Source organism: Halyomorpha halys, unplaced genomic scaffold, assembly GCF_000696795.3.
Source record: "Halyomorpha halys isolate HHAL.00 unplaced genomic scaffold, Hhal_1.1 Scaffold380.1, whole genome shotgun sequence".
Lineage (NCBI taxonomy): Eukaryota > Metazoa > Arthropoda > Insecta > Hemiptera > Pentatomidae > Halyomorpha > Halyomorpha halys.
In genome coordinates, this window is record NW_027106430.1 from 1,414,920 (window position 1) to 1,431,509 (window position 16,590).

The 16,590-nt window shown below is 31.8% G+C and overlaps 2 protein-coding genes across 2 annotated transcripts in view; one reads left to right on the plus strand and one right to left on the minus strand.

Moving 5' to 3' along the window:
* Nucleotides 1-16,590, minus strand: part of LOC106681988 (ankyrin repeat and death domain-containing protein 1A) — a 252,329-nt gene that overhangs the window by 131,279 nt on the left and 104,460 nt on the right. The window lies entirely within an intron of this gene.
* On the plus strand, nucleotides 5,965-7,448 carry LOC106681968 (probable serine/threonine-protein kinase kinX). Its single transcript, XM_014422576.1, has one exon. It carries the CDS (start codon nucleotides 5,965-5,967, stop codon nucleotides 7,189-7,191), a length of 1,227 nt encoding a protein of 408 aa, XP_014278062.1. The 3' UTR covers nucleotides 7,192-7,448.

Sequence of the window (16,590 nt, forward strand, 5' to 3'; positions counted from 1 at the left end):
CAAGCGAGTTAGATCTTATTCCTTCTTCTCTTTTTTGACATTGTGCTTTCGCCAAAACTTAACTTATATATATATATATTTATTTATTTATTTATCAAAAATTGTCTACGCTTTTGTCTAAGCGATTTTTAGATTTAGCAATAATTAAAATATTTTTGGTACTAAAAAAACTTTGTCCTGCAAAGGTTTAATTATTAATTTGTATTTATTTTATAACTGCGACAATATATATAATATACAGCATATATTTATGCCCGAAATTATTAATGTTTAACTCTGTATCTTTTTTTTTGGGTTGAGGGTAATAAAAGTGAATACAAAAATTTTCCGAATATATTTTACACTTTACATGCTCTTGAAGACTGTTTTTTGAACGAAGAACCTATAGTATGCTCATATTTTTGAGAACCTGTAACATTCCTGATTGTGTTTCATAATTAAACTAATTAGTTGCATTCAATATTTCAGTATTATAAGAACCAAATTACAAGTCTGTAACATTAAGTTAACAGAATGTATATTGTTTATAATTGTCATGACATCTCCTTAATTTTAGATGTTGTTAGTTATGTAGGAAGGGCAGTGAGGGATGATATTAGGTGGCACGAATAGGGTGGTGTTCCATTCAAGGTGGAATCACACCTGGGACAGTGGCTGGTCTATGTTGCATGCCCCGCCATTGAATAGTAATACCAGCCTCGGATTACCCAACGGGATGTTTCCCACTGAATTCATGATCCCTCGGTTTAGTCCCCTGTTAATTATTAACAATAAATGGGATTCACAATACCCTATTTCGCCCAAGGTAAGGAAAATGAGTTGGTCTGTGTTGGGTGCAAACTACTATATAAATATTACAGTAATTTATTTTAATATGATTTTTAAAAATATTTATAATAAGTAAATTTTAAGTTAGCATTTATCTACACTGACTACTTAGTAGGATCCTACTAAGATCAATCAAGTGTATCCTAGTAAGGAGTAAGTCATTTTGGATAGGTTTTTAAAATTATTTTTTATTTATAAATAACATTAATATAACTTTTTATTTCATCAGAATTAATTCCTTTAGTAATTACATTTGTAATTTATAAAATTTATTTTTTTCTTAATTATATTACATTTTTCCACCTTTTCAATATGTGTTAATGATTCATATTCTGCATGTATAAGGTGTATTAACACAAAATAAAGAAAATCGTAATAGTAAACTAATAGTGATATAAGAACTGTAGAATACCGATTATTCGAAATAATATGACCGGGGCCTTTCCGGATAAAGGCAGAAAACAAGAGGCCAATAAATGAATCCTCATTGCATTAAATGTAGATAAATCTTCTTCAATGCAAACACGGCGAAGAGCATGTTGCCTCATTAAAAAATTGTAAAGCAAGAATAGGTCTGCTCACCGCATCGACTGCACCTGACCCACCCAAGGCAACCAAGCCTAATTCGGGGGTGACCTCGCTTTCAAAGGTGTACTCAGAACATCACCTCTGGCTCAGCCGCCTACGCCTACCCATAGAGGAATTCCCCATTGGCCCAGAGACCTCCACACGGTTACTGACTGCTTGGCACTGCTTCACGGACCATCAGACCACCGGCCTGTACTGTTCACATTTGAAAGTCACACCACCGGCAAACAAATAACTACTCCATAAGGCAAATTGGAAAGGATACAATTCCAGTGTCGAAGTGACTACAACGAAAATATGACATAGTTGCAGACGTCGGAGGAAGTGGATGAGGTGGTTTAGGCCATCACCCAAGTTCACGCCACAGCCTAACATTATCAGAACACCACCAAAGCACATTATCGTCCTCATTGGACAGCGGAAGTCTCCGAACTATCTTCCACTGGACGCGAGACTATGGCCTGAAACTTGTCATCAATGCTATGACACACCAGATTGCCAACCGCATGCGTGATCGTAAGACCTCACTATGGCATGACCAGTTCCGAAGAACAAATGAAGATCGTCGCCAGGTCTGGAGACTTGTCAGGACCTTTGTCAACTAGAGACAAAATGTGCACCTCACCTTCGACGACGACCTGATGACGGCTGGGAAACAAATGGATCCTCTTACCACAAGCTATGATGCGTAGGGTGCTGCGCGGACGACTAATACTCCTTCTCCATCACTAAGTAACAATGGGAAGCCAATCTTCCCAAATCATAACCAGCTTGTGTTAACGCTACGACGTACCAAGGGTAACAGGACATCTGGAAAGGACTGCATCCCTTACTTGCTGCTCAGAATGCTACCGAGTAATGCCTTTTCGGATCTCCACCTCTATCTTCTATCTGCGACTCACACTTGATAGACACTTCACTTTCTCCAGCCATGTCCGTGAGAGGCTCAAGAAGTCATGCAGGTAATACAACCTACCAAATCACCGCAGCTCTTCCTCAGGGTTAAACTGCAGATCTATAAGGCTGTTATAAGAAGCATGCTGCTATATGGTGCACAGCTTCTGTCACACCTATTCAAGAGTACTCTCCATAAACTGCAGATCTCCGTCCTTCGACGAACAGTAAGAGAGCCAGAAATACTGCCATACATGATGGCCAGAAGCACATCAATTTTTTTAATGAACTATAACTCTGTACCAACCAATTGTTCAGGGAAATCCCTATGGTAGATACTAACTGGAACTGTCCCCCGTAGAGGGAAAGCTTCGGGCTCTGCAGTCTAAACCTACCACCAGCAAAGTGGACCTTCCCCGCACTACATATAAATGGAGCGCAACATAGCGCCTGCGACTCTCTGCACACTGTTGACGTACATCAATAAACTTTAGAATACCTCTAAGAACGGTAAAAGAAGGGTTGAGCAATGGTATATACTTTTTTTATTTATATTTGTTCCTGCTAAAAATTTTCCAGAATAGGGTGCGAAAAAAAGAATCAGTTAATAAAACATTCTTGATCTTAATTACATTAATTGAAGTAATCGTGAAAAAAATGTTTATAAAAATTTATTGAATTCACAAAATACTAAGAAATAGAAGACTCAAATTATTCCAAAACATTTACAGGATCACTCTCGGTAATTTTAGTCTTAAAATCATGAAAATCGAGTCGTACGTGATTATTAAATATGAAGAAGATGGTCAGGGTTGCGGTAAAAAAAAAAAAATAATAAAATAACTGTTTTGACCGCAACCCTGACCATATTCTTCATATTTTAAATGATCTTTCATAGTTTGTATCTATCTATGTTTTATTACGAATAAATATAGGAGATTGTTAATTATTGCAAATAATCAAAATATAATGTACTTTAGAGAAACCATTTTTGAAAATTAGGCATTTAAGCCCTGTCAGACAATTTCAATAAGAAAATGCCTAGCTGATTGCATAGAAAACCTGATTTACCAAGTTTTATTGAATTATTAGTAACGATTTTTTAAAAAATCGGAAATAAAAATATAAAATCGTTTGTGTAATGTGGTACTTCCAGTGAGTCGATTTAATCGAAAACGTTATTGCTATGTCCCAGGAATATACTCCCATTAAATATGTAATTTCAGTTTCGCTCGATTTTTTTTTTTAAATACACAACTCAAAAATAAATACACTCACAATGACCATTTACAGACTTTATTTTCACTTCAACTTGGTGAAATATTTCCTCCGAAAACTAGAAATCGATTTATTTTACGATTACAAGAATTTCCCCTTTTTATATATTTCTTATATAGTTGGTGAAAGTAAAAATGTTATCGCTAATTGATTGTGTTAAAAAAGATAATTTTATTCATAACCTTTTTTTTGGTGGCGCACTGCCTGGAACGTCCTTTTATACCACCATCTAGGAGTCTTTGCTGTTGGTGATCTACTAGAAACATGTTTTAGAGCGGAAATGCTCTGGGTTGTAAATGGAACCTAATCATTAACTTGTGTCCGATATCTGTTCTATTAAAAATCCTTTTTTTTGACTTGTCCCTATTTTTTAATCTTTCATGTTATTGACGTTAGGTGTTTGATTTAGTGAAGAAACCGGATTTTTTTCATTTACGTAATTCAGTTCATATATATCTCAAAGATGTTTTTATTTTTAATAATTTTTTCACTATTTAATACTTTCGGTTTTTAAAAATTTATGTTGTAGAGCTAAAATATGTCAGGCCAATACTGTAATATTTGAGTTTGTTATGTTTTTACAATTTTATGTTGAGTCACCTTGGTTTTTTAAAACAATTGTTGTACGTTTCACTAATTTGTATTTATTTGTTTGATGTAAAGTATTAATTTTAACTTTCGTGCTAGTAGTATGATTTAGAAGCTTATTGTGAGCATACAAACCAAACTTTATATCATTATGGTCATATAGTTTAAAAAAATTCTTAAAATTGTCATTTAGTTTGCGGAGATAATTCTTTTTAAATATCTTTTTTGTGAATGTACTTTGTTTGGTTTATGGGGATGTCAAATTACCATGAATTTTCAATATTGATTTGTTATTGCCTTCCTACTAAATTGACTAATATGAATATTATATTTGATGATATTGAACAGTTGGCCGTACAAAAAATCAAACTACGGTCAACTCGAGATACTGTTATCTTATTCAAATAAGTCACCCTTCAACCTTTGCCATCAGCTTTCCAACCACGTTCATTCGAATCCAGCAAAAAGTTTCCAGTCTACGCGATTGAGGAAATTTAGGCATGGATGTTGTTAATAAAGAACGATCTAACTCGTATTACTTCAGGTCTCCAAGTTGTTAAATCATGAGTTTGTAGCAATATTCCACAATTTTTAAATAGAAAAAGATAGATAATAATTTTATTTATGTGAGAATTATAATAGAAATTTATTCATTATCGATTTATATATATATGCCGTTTAAGTGTATACATATCAGATATGGAGATAAAAAAAAAACCTTTCTTTAATGAAATTTGCTTATTTTTTATTCTTCATTGATTTGAATGTGAATACTTTAGACCAATGGGATGTACAAACTGGGTTAACCGTTAGTACTTATTTACATTAGTTAATTCAGGTGAATGAAACCACATTTATATTGTTAAAATTATAGGAATAATAAATAATTTAATGCTTTATATAGTCTAAACACAAATTATATTTTGTTACTTAAGCTGTGATGCACAGTAAGTTTGAACAAATTTATATACTAAACAATAAGAAAAAAAAAATCCTATTTCTAGGTGTCGAAAAAAATAAGTATTCTAAAAAACAATTTTTCTGCCTAAATTTCTAGAATGTTGAGGAAACCTTTTCATGCAATAAAAAAAATAGCCTAATTCTAGAAACATTTTCGAAGTCAGAAAAAGGTACATAGATATCCTAAGAAATACGAGATGTTTCAGAAATGTTATGTATTTTTTTTTTTTAATGTTAAAGATTGTTTTAGACTCATGAGATATCACACCGTTAGCAACGAAAAATATTTTGATGACAGAAAAAATTATGTAGTTGAAACATTTTATATTTTTGTGCTAAAAACATAAAAATTTCGTTGCTTTCTTGTCAAGCTAAATCCTTAGAGCGGCTAAAAATATAGTAAAAGGAGAAAAAAATAGTACTATGCAATTGCTTGAATACACTGTATATTTGATATATATATACTGCATATTTTGAGAAAGTGGCATTCGCTTGTGGCACCCACTTTGGGAACTAGTGGTCTTTTTTTAATTGTAAAAAAATTGTACTATTGTTTTTTTCGTACTTACGAAGTATCACAGGTTATACAGTCATTTGTTTTTTATTTAATATTGTATTTGAGTAATGTTAGACTGTTATTAAAGGAAACCATAATTAACAACGATTAACATCCTGCAGTAATGATGGAGCTGCTAATCATGGGCGTTCCGGTCATTGTATCATGTCTGCTCCTCTTTCTCTCTGATATGTTAACGACCAGTAGTGGGGTGAATAACTGGAGCAGGGATCTATATATACTGTCGGCATCTTTTCAACGAGCAGTCAAACATGCAGCTGTGTAGCATTGCAGTATTATGCCTTCTCGGCACCTACGTCGCCGCTGAATGGCAACATGAAGAGAAACCTAAGGAGCACCATCACGAACACTTGGAGCACATCAAGAGTATCGTCGTCACGAAGAAAGTCCCCAAGCCTGTTCCCGTCGAGGTTGAGAAGCACGTGCCTTACGAAGTCAAAGTTCCTGTTGACAAGCCATACCCGGTCTATGTGCCTAAGCCATATCCTGTTTATGTTGAGAAAAAAGTACCATACGAAGTGCAAGTTCCGGTTCCTAAACCTTATCTTGTAGAGAAGAAAATACCCTACGAAGTTAAAGTCCCTGTCGATAAGCCTTATCCGGTTGAGGTACCAAAGCCTTACAATGTCTATGTTGAGAAGAAGGTTCCTTACATAGTTGAGAAAAAAGTGCCTTACAAAGTTCAAGTACCCGTAGAGAAAAAGTATCCTGTACCTTACACAGTGGAAAAACAAGTACCGTATCCAGTCGTTAAAGAAGTACCTTACAAAGTTGAAGTCCCAGTTGAAAAACCAGTACCTTATCAGGTAGAGAAGCCCATACCTTATGAAGTTCAGAAAGAAGTTCCGTATCCTGTGTATAAGGAGGTTCCTTATCCTGTCAGGGTCCCTTATAAGGTGGCAGTGCCATACCCTGTGGAAGGAGTAAAAACTGAACAGTATGAAGGAGGAAATGGCTTCCAAGGTAAAATAGCGGACAGCTGGCAGCAATACCAGCAATCTGGTGGTTCTCAGGGTAACCAACATTCCTATTCAACTAAACATATCGGAGGAGCCTACTCAACACAGTTTGTACAATTAGGAGCTTTATCTAAGACCGATGGTCATTTTCAAGGGTCATCCGGACAGGACCGAACAGTTTTTTCGTATCCTGAGAAAACAAAGAATGTAGAATATCCTAGCACCAGTGACTATCAGAGACAAGAACATTATTCATCAGGACAACTGGATGGTTGGAAACAGGAAAGTGGGAGCAGTTTCGGTGATGGAGTCTCTGGTGCTGGAGGAGAAAATTTTAAGAGCTACTCACACGACTCTGGATCAGTATATCATCAATATCCCGAAGGATTAGGTAGTTCGTCCTATTCTTCCCCGGATTCTGGGAAATACGAAAGTCACGAATCTGCGAACATTGGCTCGTCTAAAGTTGAATCTGGTCAAGCTCAATCAGCTACCTCTTCTGATTCTGGACGCTGGTAACTTTTCCTTAATGTAGTGTTTTTCTGTTGTATTATGGAAAATAATCCATCTGTAATACAACAGATTTGATTTGATGTTATGTTTATGAAGTGATGTTTAATTCAATTTAAACATTGCTATCTATGGCCAAAGCTATGCTCTACTGTTCCTACATTTATATACTCTTGTTTTTGTTAAACTTGCTTTGTAAATAAATATTTTATTGTTTATTGTTATGAAAATTAGCATGTATATATCTGCTGTTGATGTTTTATCGAAAATAAATAATATACGTAATAAGTTTTTGTACTATTTATGAACCTTGACCAGACTTCCTCTAAAAAGGTTATAACTGCAAAATGAAAAACGGTTTATCTACTTAAAGACATCTTTCTAACTTAATCAGAATGGTGTTAGCATTGAATTAGTTTTTTATCTTTAACGTAGGCTCTTATGCACCAAAACTGAAAATATCTTTATTGGGTCAAAGGTATGATGTTTTTTTCTTATACCTGAAAATTTTTCATGAATCTCAAATAGAAGGGAACTTTTTGATCATTGATAAGATTGACTTAATTTAAATATTAGATTTATTTATTGATAGATATTACAATCTGACACACAGTTGTGGGAACTAGGTAATAGTGATGAATGAGATCATTCATACTAAAATAAAAAAAATAAAATAAAATAAATTTAAAAAAAAATAATAAAAAAAAACAACTATCTTGACTTACTTTAAAATAAATTTATAAAAAATTTAATGAAGATCATAATACAACTTATTATTGGGAAATTCCATTAATAAGGTTCTTATCGTTTCATTTCGGAAACTAATCTTGTATCGATGCAAGGTTCTTAAGGCATAAGACCATAAGTTATTAACATACTTATGCCCTACCGAAAAAGGATCGTTTACTGCTTTTTGAATGTTTCAATTATTTATTATCGAAAGATATAAAATTTCTTAAAGATCCCTAATAAACACTACATTCGCATATAAATATTTACGTTACTCATTTAATGTTATGTTGAACAAACCTAGCATAATCCATAACAAATTCCCTTCAACACTGTGATCGTCACCATACATTTTTTACTTGATAAGATATTAGAGGTTTTTTCCAGGATTAATACTTTGATTTTTCATACACAGGATCTACTCAACTAAGTGAATGAGTAACCTACAGCAATATGAATATGGAAAGTTCAAGTATTTTGGCCTCTACCAGTGCTTTCATTTCTTTTTCTGTTGTGGTATTAATTAATCTTATTTTAGTGATCTTTCTATATATATATATATATATAGTGTTTCTTGTAAATGTATTAAATATTTCGGCTAGAGTCTTATTCAGTTACATTAAGAACCAGAGCTTTTGTCTGAATAAAGGATTAATTTTTATTTAGTAAAGTGGTTTTTAAAATGAACATTTTTTTTCTAAAAATGGTTTTATTATATTGGAAGCTCAAATAATATATTTTATAGTGCTTTTACACATTATTTTAATTGCGAAATATTATTTTCATATTGGTTTTCCGGATACCACAAATCACTGTTGCAAATAGAGACGCGAACAGTTAATGATGGCATTGCGAATTGAGAGCTTCGGATCAAAGCTTAATTGAGTGGGTTCCATTAAAAACTGGCGCTCAGAAATGTGTTATTCTGGCGCCTATTTAGTGTTATTGACTACCTACAGAATCATATTTTGGATATATTTGATTATATTTATCTGTAAAAGTTAATTATATAAATAAATTAATGACTAGTAATTCATGTTTGGGCGAGATAGTGATGTTAGGGTGTAAGGAAGGAAAGTTTGATTAGATAACTGTGATAGCATCCAGTACGTAATGCCTTTCACATCCTTCCAACGGATTAATTATCATTTTAATAATAATAGCACTTACTCAAACTATCCATTAAAATCTCATTATTAAAGATATTATATCTCAATGGAGAACACCTAGGTATAAGATGAGTACCTTGAATTTCAAATAAATGCAAATGAGACTGAAACAAATCCTGACGCAATTTCTATATATCAACCAGGAAACAGTTTTGTTTTGGGGTATGAAAAAATTAATATATTAATATTATGATACAGATATACTGTTACTAATACTAATGATATCGCATACCGATAAATATATATGTATATATGTGCAATGAAAGTTACTATCTTCGGCAACTCTTTAAAGAACATTATCTTTGACCATTTACAATATAACACGAACATGTAACAATCATAACTACAATGGTATTTTACATTTCTTCTGACGGGGTTTCATGATTTTCATCACTGTTCAATGCTCAGTGTTGCCAGCTTCCTACAGGTATCTCAGAAAGTAAATGATATTGTGGTAAGGACAAAGATAAATGACTAGTTATAGATACCGCCACTTGTAATGATTCAAGTATCACCTATTAATACCGATGTTCTGATACTTACTATTAGTGCAAACACTCATGAAAGGCTAATTAATATCAGCAAAATAACCAAGTAATCAAAATAAAATGGACAGACTCGCAAAGACTCTTGTAAAAGAAGCTGAGGAAAATGGCTTACAAGTAAATGAAGATAAAACAAAGTATATGATTTTAAGCCGAAGAATCCATCCTGACGACCTGGTCTGCGTGAATGGCAAATAGTTTCTGTGTGCAGTGTACAGTTGCAAATACCTCGGCTCCACGTTAACCTCAATAAATGATCAGCCGACTGGAATAGAACAGTGCGCAACAGCATAAGCACAAACAGAGCCTTCTCTCTGACAATACTACTGAAATCACTAAAGATCTAAGGCTAAATGTGCACCATGCCATGATTAACCCAGCTCTGACATACGACTGCGAGAATTTGAATGTAAAGTCCCCCATACAATTACAGGAGCGGTCTGGGATCAGTTTCTTAAACCTGGAAACGAAGCACTAATAGTGAACGTTTTGCAGAGGTCACTAGGGTATACACGTGTGTAACGTTACTAGGTGTATGAAATCATCAGGACGTAATGAATGCTCCCCCCCTCCCATCCCCAATCCCAGATGGATAGACAGAATCAATAATGATGCAGCAAACTGGAAAGCGGTAGCCCAAGACAAAACAAATATGTCACGTTACATACCGAGATAGAGGGTATCTATATAGAATCTATTACTTACTAACGAATGAACGATAACGAAATGAAAAGTTTACAATTTAGTTAGACAGTGGTGAGACAATTACAATTGAGATTCGAAGACCGGGGAACCAGTTAAAAAAATGTTAGAAACTAGTTATTATTGGCTAACTGAAATCCCACGACACTTGTTTGTCTACTCCCTACCTAGTCATTTGTGAGCCACAAGGGAGTTATCCTATTGGTGTCCAACCTATTCTAACCAGAGTGGTTCGAGTCATCACCATGAGACCACAACTAAATTGAAGTCAGAAATCGAACTGGCGCTTTTCCCTATAACGGCCTTCTAAAAGAATCTTATAATCCTAAGCCACTATCTGAAACTATATTTAGCTTCGTTTTGTAAATTTTATGATCTAAAATTAACAACACTAAATATTTTGAAAATATAAATGTACTTTCCCATCTAATTAGCTCTTTAGTATTGTCTATTGGACTTTACATTAAGTCAATAGTAACTATTTTGTACAGCTATTGTACCATTTTCGAGTTACTTCTGTAATTTATAATTTTTAAATCATTAAATATTAGATTCGTTGTTCTTTTCCAGATAGTATGAATTAGGATATTAAAAAAAATACTCTCAGCGTATACAAGGAGAATTTTAAAATTAAATTAAATTATTTATAAAGTTTAAATGTGCTAATAAGTTAACAAGATGCAGTAAGTAAACAAATAATCCAATAGAACCTGATCCAATTCAACCTCGAATTGCACGCTCAATTAAGGACTATACTAATTGAGGGTTAATTGGAATCAACTAATTAAATGGTGGGACTAATAAAGGAACTCTTTGATGGGGATCCATTTGGGCCTTGTGGAAATTAGAAACACCGGGGGGGGGGGGAGTGTTGGTAAAGAAGTCACGGATGCTGCGCCAGCAACGGTTCAAAGGCCACTTAGGCTGAATTACGAAAATTCCTACTGTAGGTCGGATTATCTACACTAAACTTTATACGTCCTTAGGCACTACTCAAATTAAAATGCTTGGGCATTTCACCAAGTTTCAAATTATTTCCTAAAATAATTTTCGCCGAACTGTTTCCTTTGAAATGGACAACCAAAGAGGTTTTTGTAGTTTTCCTAATTTAGAGATATTACAGAAAAGATATGAGCTCCCCTTTTCCCAGTTCTATCCTTAATATATGTCCGTAGACATTTGAAACGAAAAAAAAAGAAGAAATTTGAATGATATAAGTTCTCGCCAAAACGATCCCTATACCATCATGACACCATGTTTTTACATTTCGCACATTGTAATGATATTTCATTTTATTGGAGGAATTATTTCTTCTTAATTAATGTTGGTGATTTTAATTTGAGTTGAAATTGGAAATTTATTGGTTGTAATATTGCCGTAATGGAATTGATTATTAATTATTTTTAAATCAACTTTGTGGTCAGGAGGAATTTGATTTTTTTTTTTATTAATTTAAAATCTAAAGGCAAGGAAGAATCAAACAAAAATTATTAATGATTTAGCCGTAATATAATTAATATATACCATTTATAATATGAAAAAAATTATATTTCTAATAAACCATAAAATTTAAAATATGTAACAAAAATACCAGTTTTTGATAATTTTTATTAAAGACATTGGAAGAAACTGCTAAGGAGTAAAGTTGTTCAATGCTAATGTTTAAGTAGGTTTTGTTTGAAAAGTGGACTCCAACTAGGTTCTGAAAAATACTTAAGGCTACTACAAGTGAATGCTCTGTAGAATATTTTGTGTCGTTTACTTCTATATAAATGTTTTTTTAATCGACTAGCTTTGTTTATTCCGAAATATAAAACTCCACTTCAATTAAGGATAAAGGAAATAGTAATAAAGAGTAGAGAAAAAAAAACAAAAAACAGATGAGTGAAAAGAACAAAGTATGAATTATTAACATCATTTTCGTGAAAATATAAATAAATTAAATGATATCAAGATATTTATTAAAAAATAAAAAAATAAAATAAAGTAAACAACTAAATATTTATCTATTCTCATGTTAATTGAATAAAGTCATTAAATATAGTTCTTCCACAGAAAAAATAGGTATTGAAAAAAAAATATTAATATGACCTATCTAATACTGAATACTATTTAATTCCTGCTGTAGAGACATAAAGCAATTTCACGGAAGCTTGTACGGAATATTAAATTTTCTTTTTCCATTGTGCTGTCGAAGCACATTTTCATATATGCCCTAACTTCGTGCGTGTCAAGCTGGATCGAAGGTGAGTTGGCTTATAAAGTAATTTATTTCACTCTCCATTTTTCAATATAGTGCGGACATATATGAAGTTCTCAATACTTCAATGTTGAAATGAAATATTAATAATGAAATATGGCGTTTTTAATTTGAATTTAATTAATTAATCATGTGAAAATTATAATAATCGCTTTATTAACATCATTTTTCATGACTAAAGCCTTTCCTGGAGGAGGTACGATGTAATTCAGTTTAAAAAAAATATAATTATTTAAGTAAAAATATTGGAAATACAAGTTAAACAGTACTTATTGAAATAAAATACTACAAAAATAACAGAGAAAACATAATTATAATATATCCTTTTTAAATAATACTTCCAGTTTATTATCAAAGTAATAAAATAATTCTTTGATGATACAAAAGATAAAACAATTTTTATCTTTTATGGTTTCTCAACAATATTGAACCAGCATTCCCATTGAACCAGCACTAGTGCTACCAATGGGTAATTTCTCTACAAAATCGTACCACTTCATTTTGATCTTACATCAAATTTACTTTATGTATTTTTATGTAAATACAGTTATAAATAGCAATAAATAAATAAAGTATTCTCTTTCCTTGGCCTCTTTTATCTAGTTTGTAGCACTGTACTGGTACTTTCATCTCTTCTCTTCATGTTTGGTCTTCCACTGCTTCTCATTTGATCTATCAGAGTCCAATCGGTAGTGTATTTCCATCACCATTCGTCTTTCGATCAGGGCCATGTTTAATAATAAAGTAGAAACTAATACTATTAGTCTTTTAGATTTATCTTAGTTCAATTACACTGACTTGTACAATAGTAATTTGTACTTCAGTATTTTTTAATTCCTGTAATATCATTAATAGTCATCCTTATCATGAAAAAAATAAGTATTAGTATTATTACCACACTAGTTTCTACACTTGTACTTTGAACTAATACTATTAGCTTTCATTATGAAACAGGGCCCTGGTCAGATACTTAATTCTCCTTCATTTAAATTATTAGGTTTCCTTTCTTAAACTTTTCACCTTTGCGTGAGAAAGGATATCTTGGGACTGTATCTTTTCCTTCATTTTAAATTTTCACCATACTCCTAAAAAGTTTCATTTGGGTTGTTTCAAATTTTTCCTGCTCCTTCTTGGTTAGTTCCCGAGTTTGAACGCCGTATAGGATACAAGAATGAAACACCTTTATTCTTAGGCCTGCATTAAAATTACACTTAAAACTTTTCTTTAAGAGCCCTTATTTGTGGCATCTTATTTTTATTCTTCTTTGCAGTACTTTTTTTCTAAAAAAGTTCCTTGTTCAAGATAAATAAATTGTTTTTTATATTCTGAAATATGTTTTCTAATTTATATTATCTGTTCACCTGCATTATGTTATTTTTGTAATTTGAGTTGACTATTTGAAGTATTTTGTTACTGGTTATTTTATCGTTTTGCTATGAGTCGATGGACATATATCATACTCAAATTTTAAATTGTCTAAATATCTGCCATTTATTTTAATGCCTCTTCCTTTCCCGTCCTATTCCTTAAACAGTTTATTTACATAGTTGAAGGGAAGCAGTGATAAAAAAATCCTTGTTAAATTTGTGACCATATCAAACGATACAGATGTTTTTCCTTTTCGGTAGATTTATTTAATTGTTTATATATTTTTAATCTATTTCTATTTTTTCCCTTACATACTTCTGATTGATGGAGTCGAAAGATAGAATATCAATACAGAAGCAGGTTGTGTCTCCTTGATTTTTCAATTAAGTGACTAATGCATTATTTGTTTTACTTTAAGGTGCGTTTTTTATACTTACACAGATAGTATAAAAATATTATATGAAAATACAGCAAAGAAAGTATAGTAATACTATATTACATTGTAATGAATATATATCGCAGAAATATTTCGAAATACCACAGAACTCTGACGTAACGTCACCCTCTGAATAATTATTAAAGAAAGTAATTATAAAAAAAAAATATATTTTAAATAAATTATATAGTAAGAAATGTTATCCCAAAAAACGTATTGTAAAAATTTATATCTACAAAGAACTAATATGGATACTGAAAAAATAGATAGAAAAGCTTCTGACATTATGACTCATTTACACTATGGCAGTTGTTGAGGTCAAAATTTGAATTTTTCCCTTTGTGGTGGCTCTCTAGTGCTTTAGAATTACCCGCCTTCATACAAGCGACACTATGTTTTCATCCTCTGTCCCTTTGACTCTACTGTTCTGTTTTTTTATTCACTCATTGTTTTTTAAATTTAAATCAGCCTATGAATTCGACCGGTTCTCATATAGTGCAACAATAAAGTACTTAGAATATACATTTATATTACAATATAGTATACTAATAACTGTTAAATTGTGACCTTATGCTCTTTATTATTTATATCATGTTTATTTACTCATTCTTACATATTAATTAGAGACTATCATCTCAACTCATCGTCAACTCTAAATATGCAAGTTCTAAGTCTTATATATATGAATAGTAAAATAATAGAGGGTTGATATTTACTTTATCAGAGGCGTCAAAAAGATCTAGTAATGTTTTCTTTTTCAAAAGTTAAACGTAGGGTAGTAACGTCGAAAAGACGTTTTGAGAAAAAACTAAACATATTTTTTTTTACACATCGTTGGTTAAAAATTGAAACTGCATAAATCCGAAATTTTTTTTTTGTAAAAAGGATTTTCAATTTCTTATGGAAAATATCGATAATAGTGGTTCTAAAGGTGAAGCGATTGAGGTAGAATGTATCTTCCTTATCTGGACACTAATCCGAGGGACTCAGGGGATAGAGTAAGGAGTTCAGAGACGATAAAGGAACTTAGTAGGATCAGAGACTATAGGCTTCCCTCCCAGGAAATCTACCGTTGAAATTTATTGAACAAGAACCAACTCAATTGTGTAGCACATTTAAACCAAGAAAGACAACTTTCATTTTTCCATCAGTATAGTGTTATATAAATTTGTAAACTAAATAATATATATAATAACTGTATTTATTTTGTATTTTCAGTCCTGTTATGAGAGAGTTAGTTCATAAATTATATTTATTTGAATTTATTAAAATTAATGCGATTTGCTGATTAATGATGGTTGCTATCATTGGTATATGGTACTAACTCCCAAGAATAAGCTTTCAGAAGAATTCAGTAAATGATCACCTATTTTAAGTCGATATAGTGTTTCTAAATTGTGGTTTCTCTAAAACTGGTTACAGAATGTTAAAAAAGCTTGATACATTTATTTACTTTGATAATCCCTGCCTTTATGAGAAGGGAAATAAAAAAAAAAAATCTTTAGAAGGTATCAATTGCCACATATTCAGAACGATCAATAAAAACAGATAATTTAGGATGAATATTGATCTAGGGATTCAATGAAAGAAATCAAAGTTATTATAAAATTTTATTACGATTATTTTATACAGATCTTTCGAAATAAGACTCCGAAATGGTTCTATTTTTGTGAAGTTATATATAATCGTACTCTTCGAAAATACTATTTCAACATGATTTAGTGTAAGGATAACTAAAACGATGCCTAAGTTAGTTTTCTTAGGAAATTAAAAGAAAACCAAGGCAAAGGAAAGGCAAACAGAGAGTTCTAAAAGTTTCTAGAGTAGCATAAGTGGATAATTGTTTATCTTTCATTGATATCCTCTTGGCTGCTCTGAAACCTAATTGCTTTTCTCCTAAGGGTTGTATATTATCATTCCAGGCGGGGTGTTTGTCTAGTTAGTAATATATTGTTAGAATTATCAAGCCTGAAGAGATAAGGAGGCAAAAATATATTTCATATTGTTTTTTGATTGACACTACTTTAATTTTAACAAACGTCAAATTTTTTTTCAAAAAAAAAAAAAATAAATAAAAAAAAACTCTCTTAAAATATATACAAACAAAAGAATAGACAAGATGAACATAATCAGACTATCTGTATGAAAAATAAATAAATAAAATAACATAATGATAAAATAATATATACAATATTTACA

Bases quoted from the DNA above. Each gene is read 5' to 3' on its own strand.
- LOC106681968 (XM_014422576.1), top strand. From the start codon at position 5,965: ATGCAGCTGTGTAGCATTGCAGTATTATGCCTTCTCGGCACCTACGTC.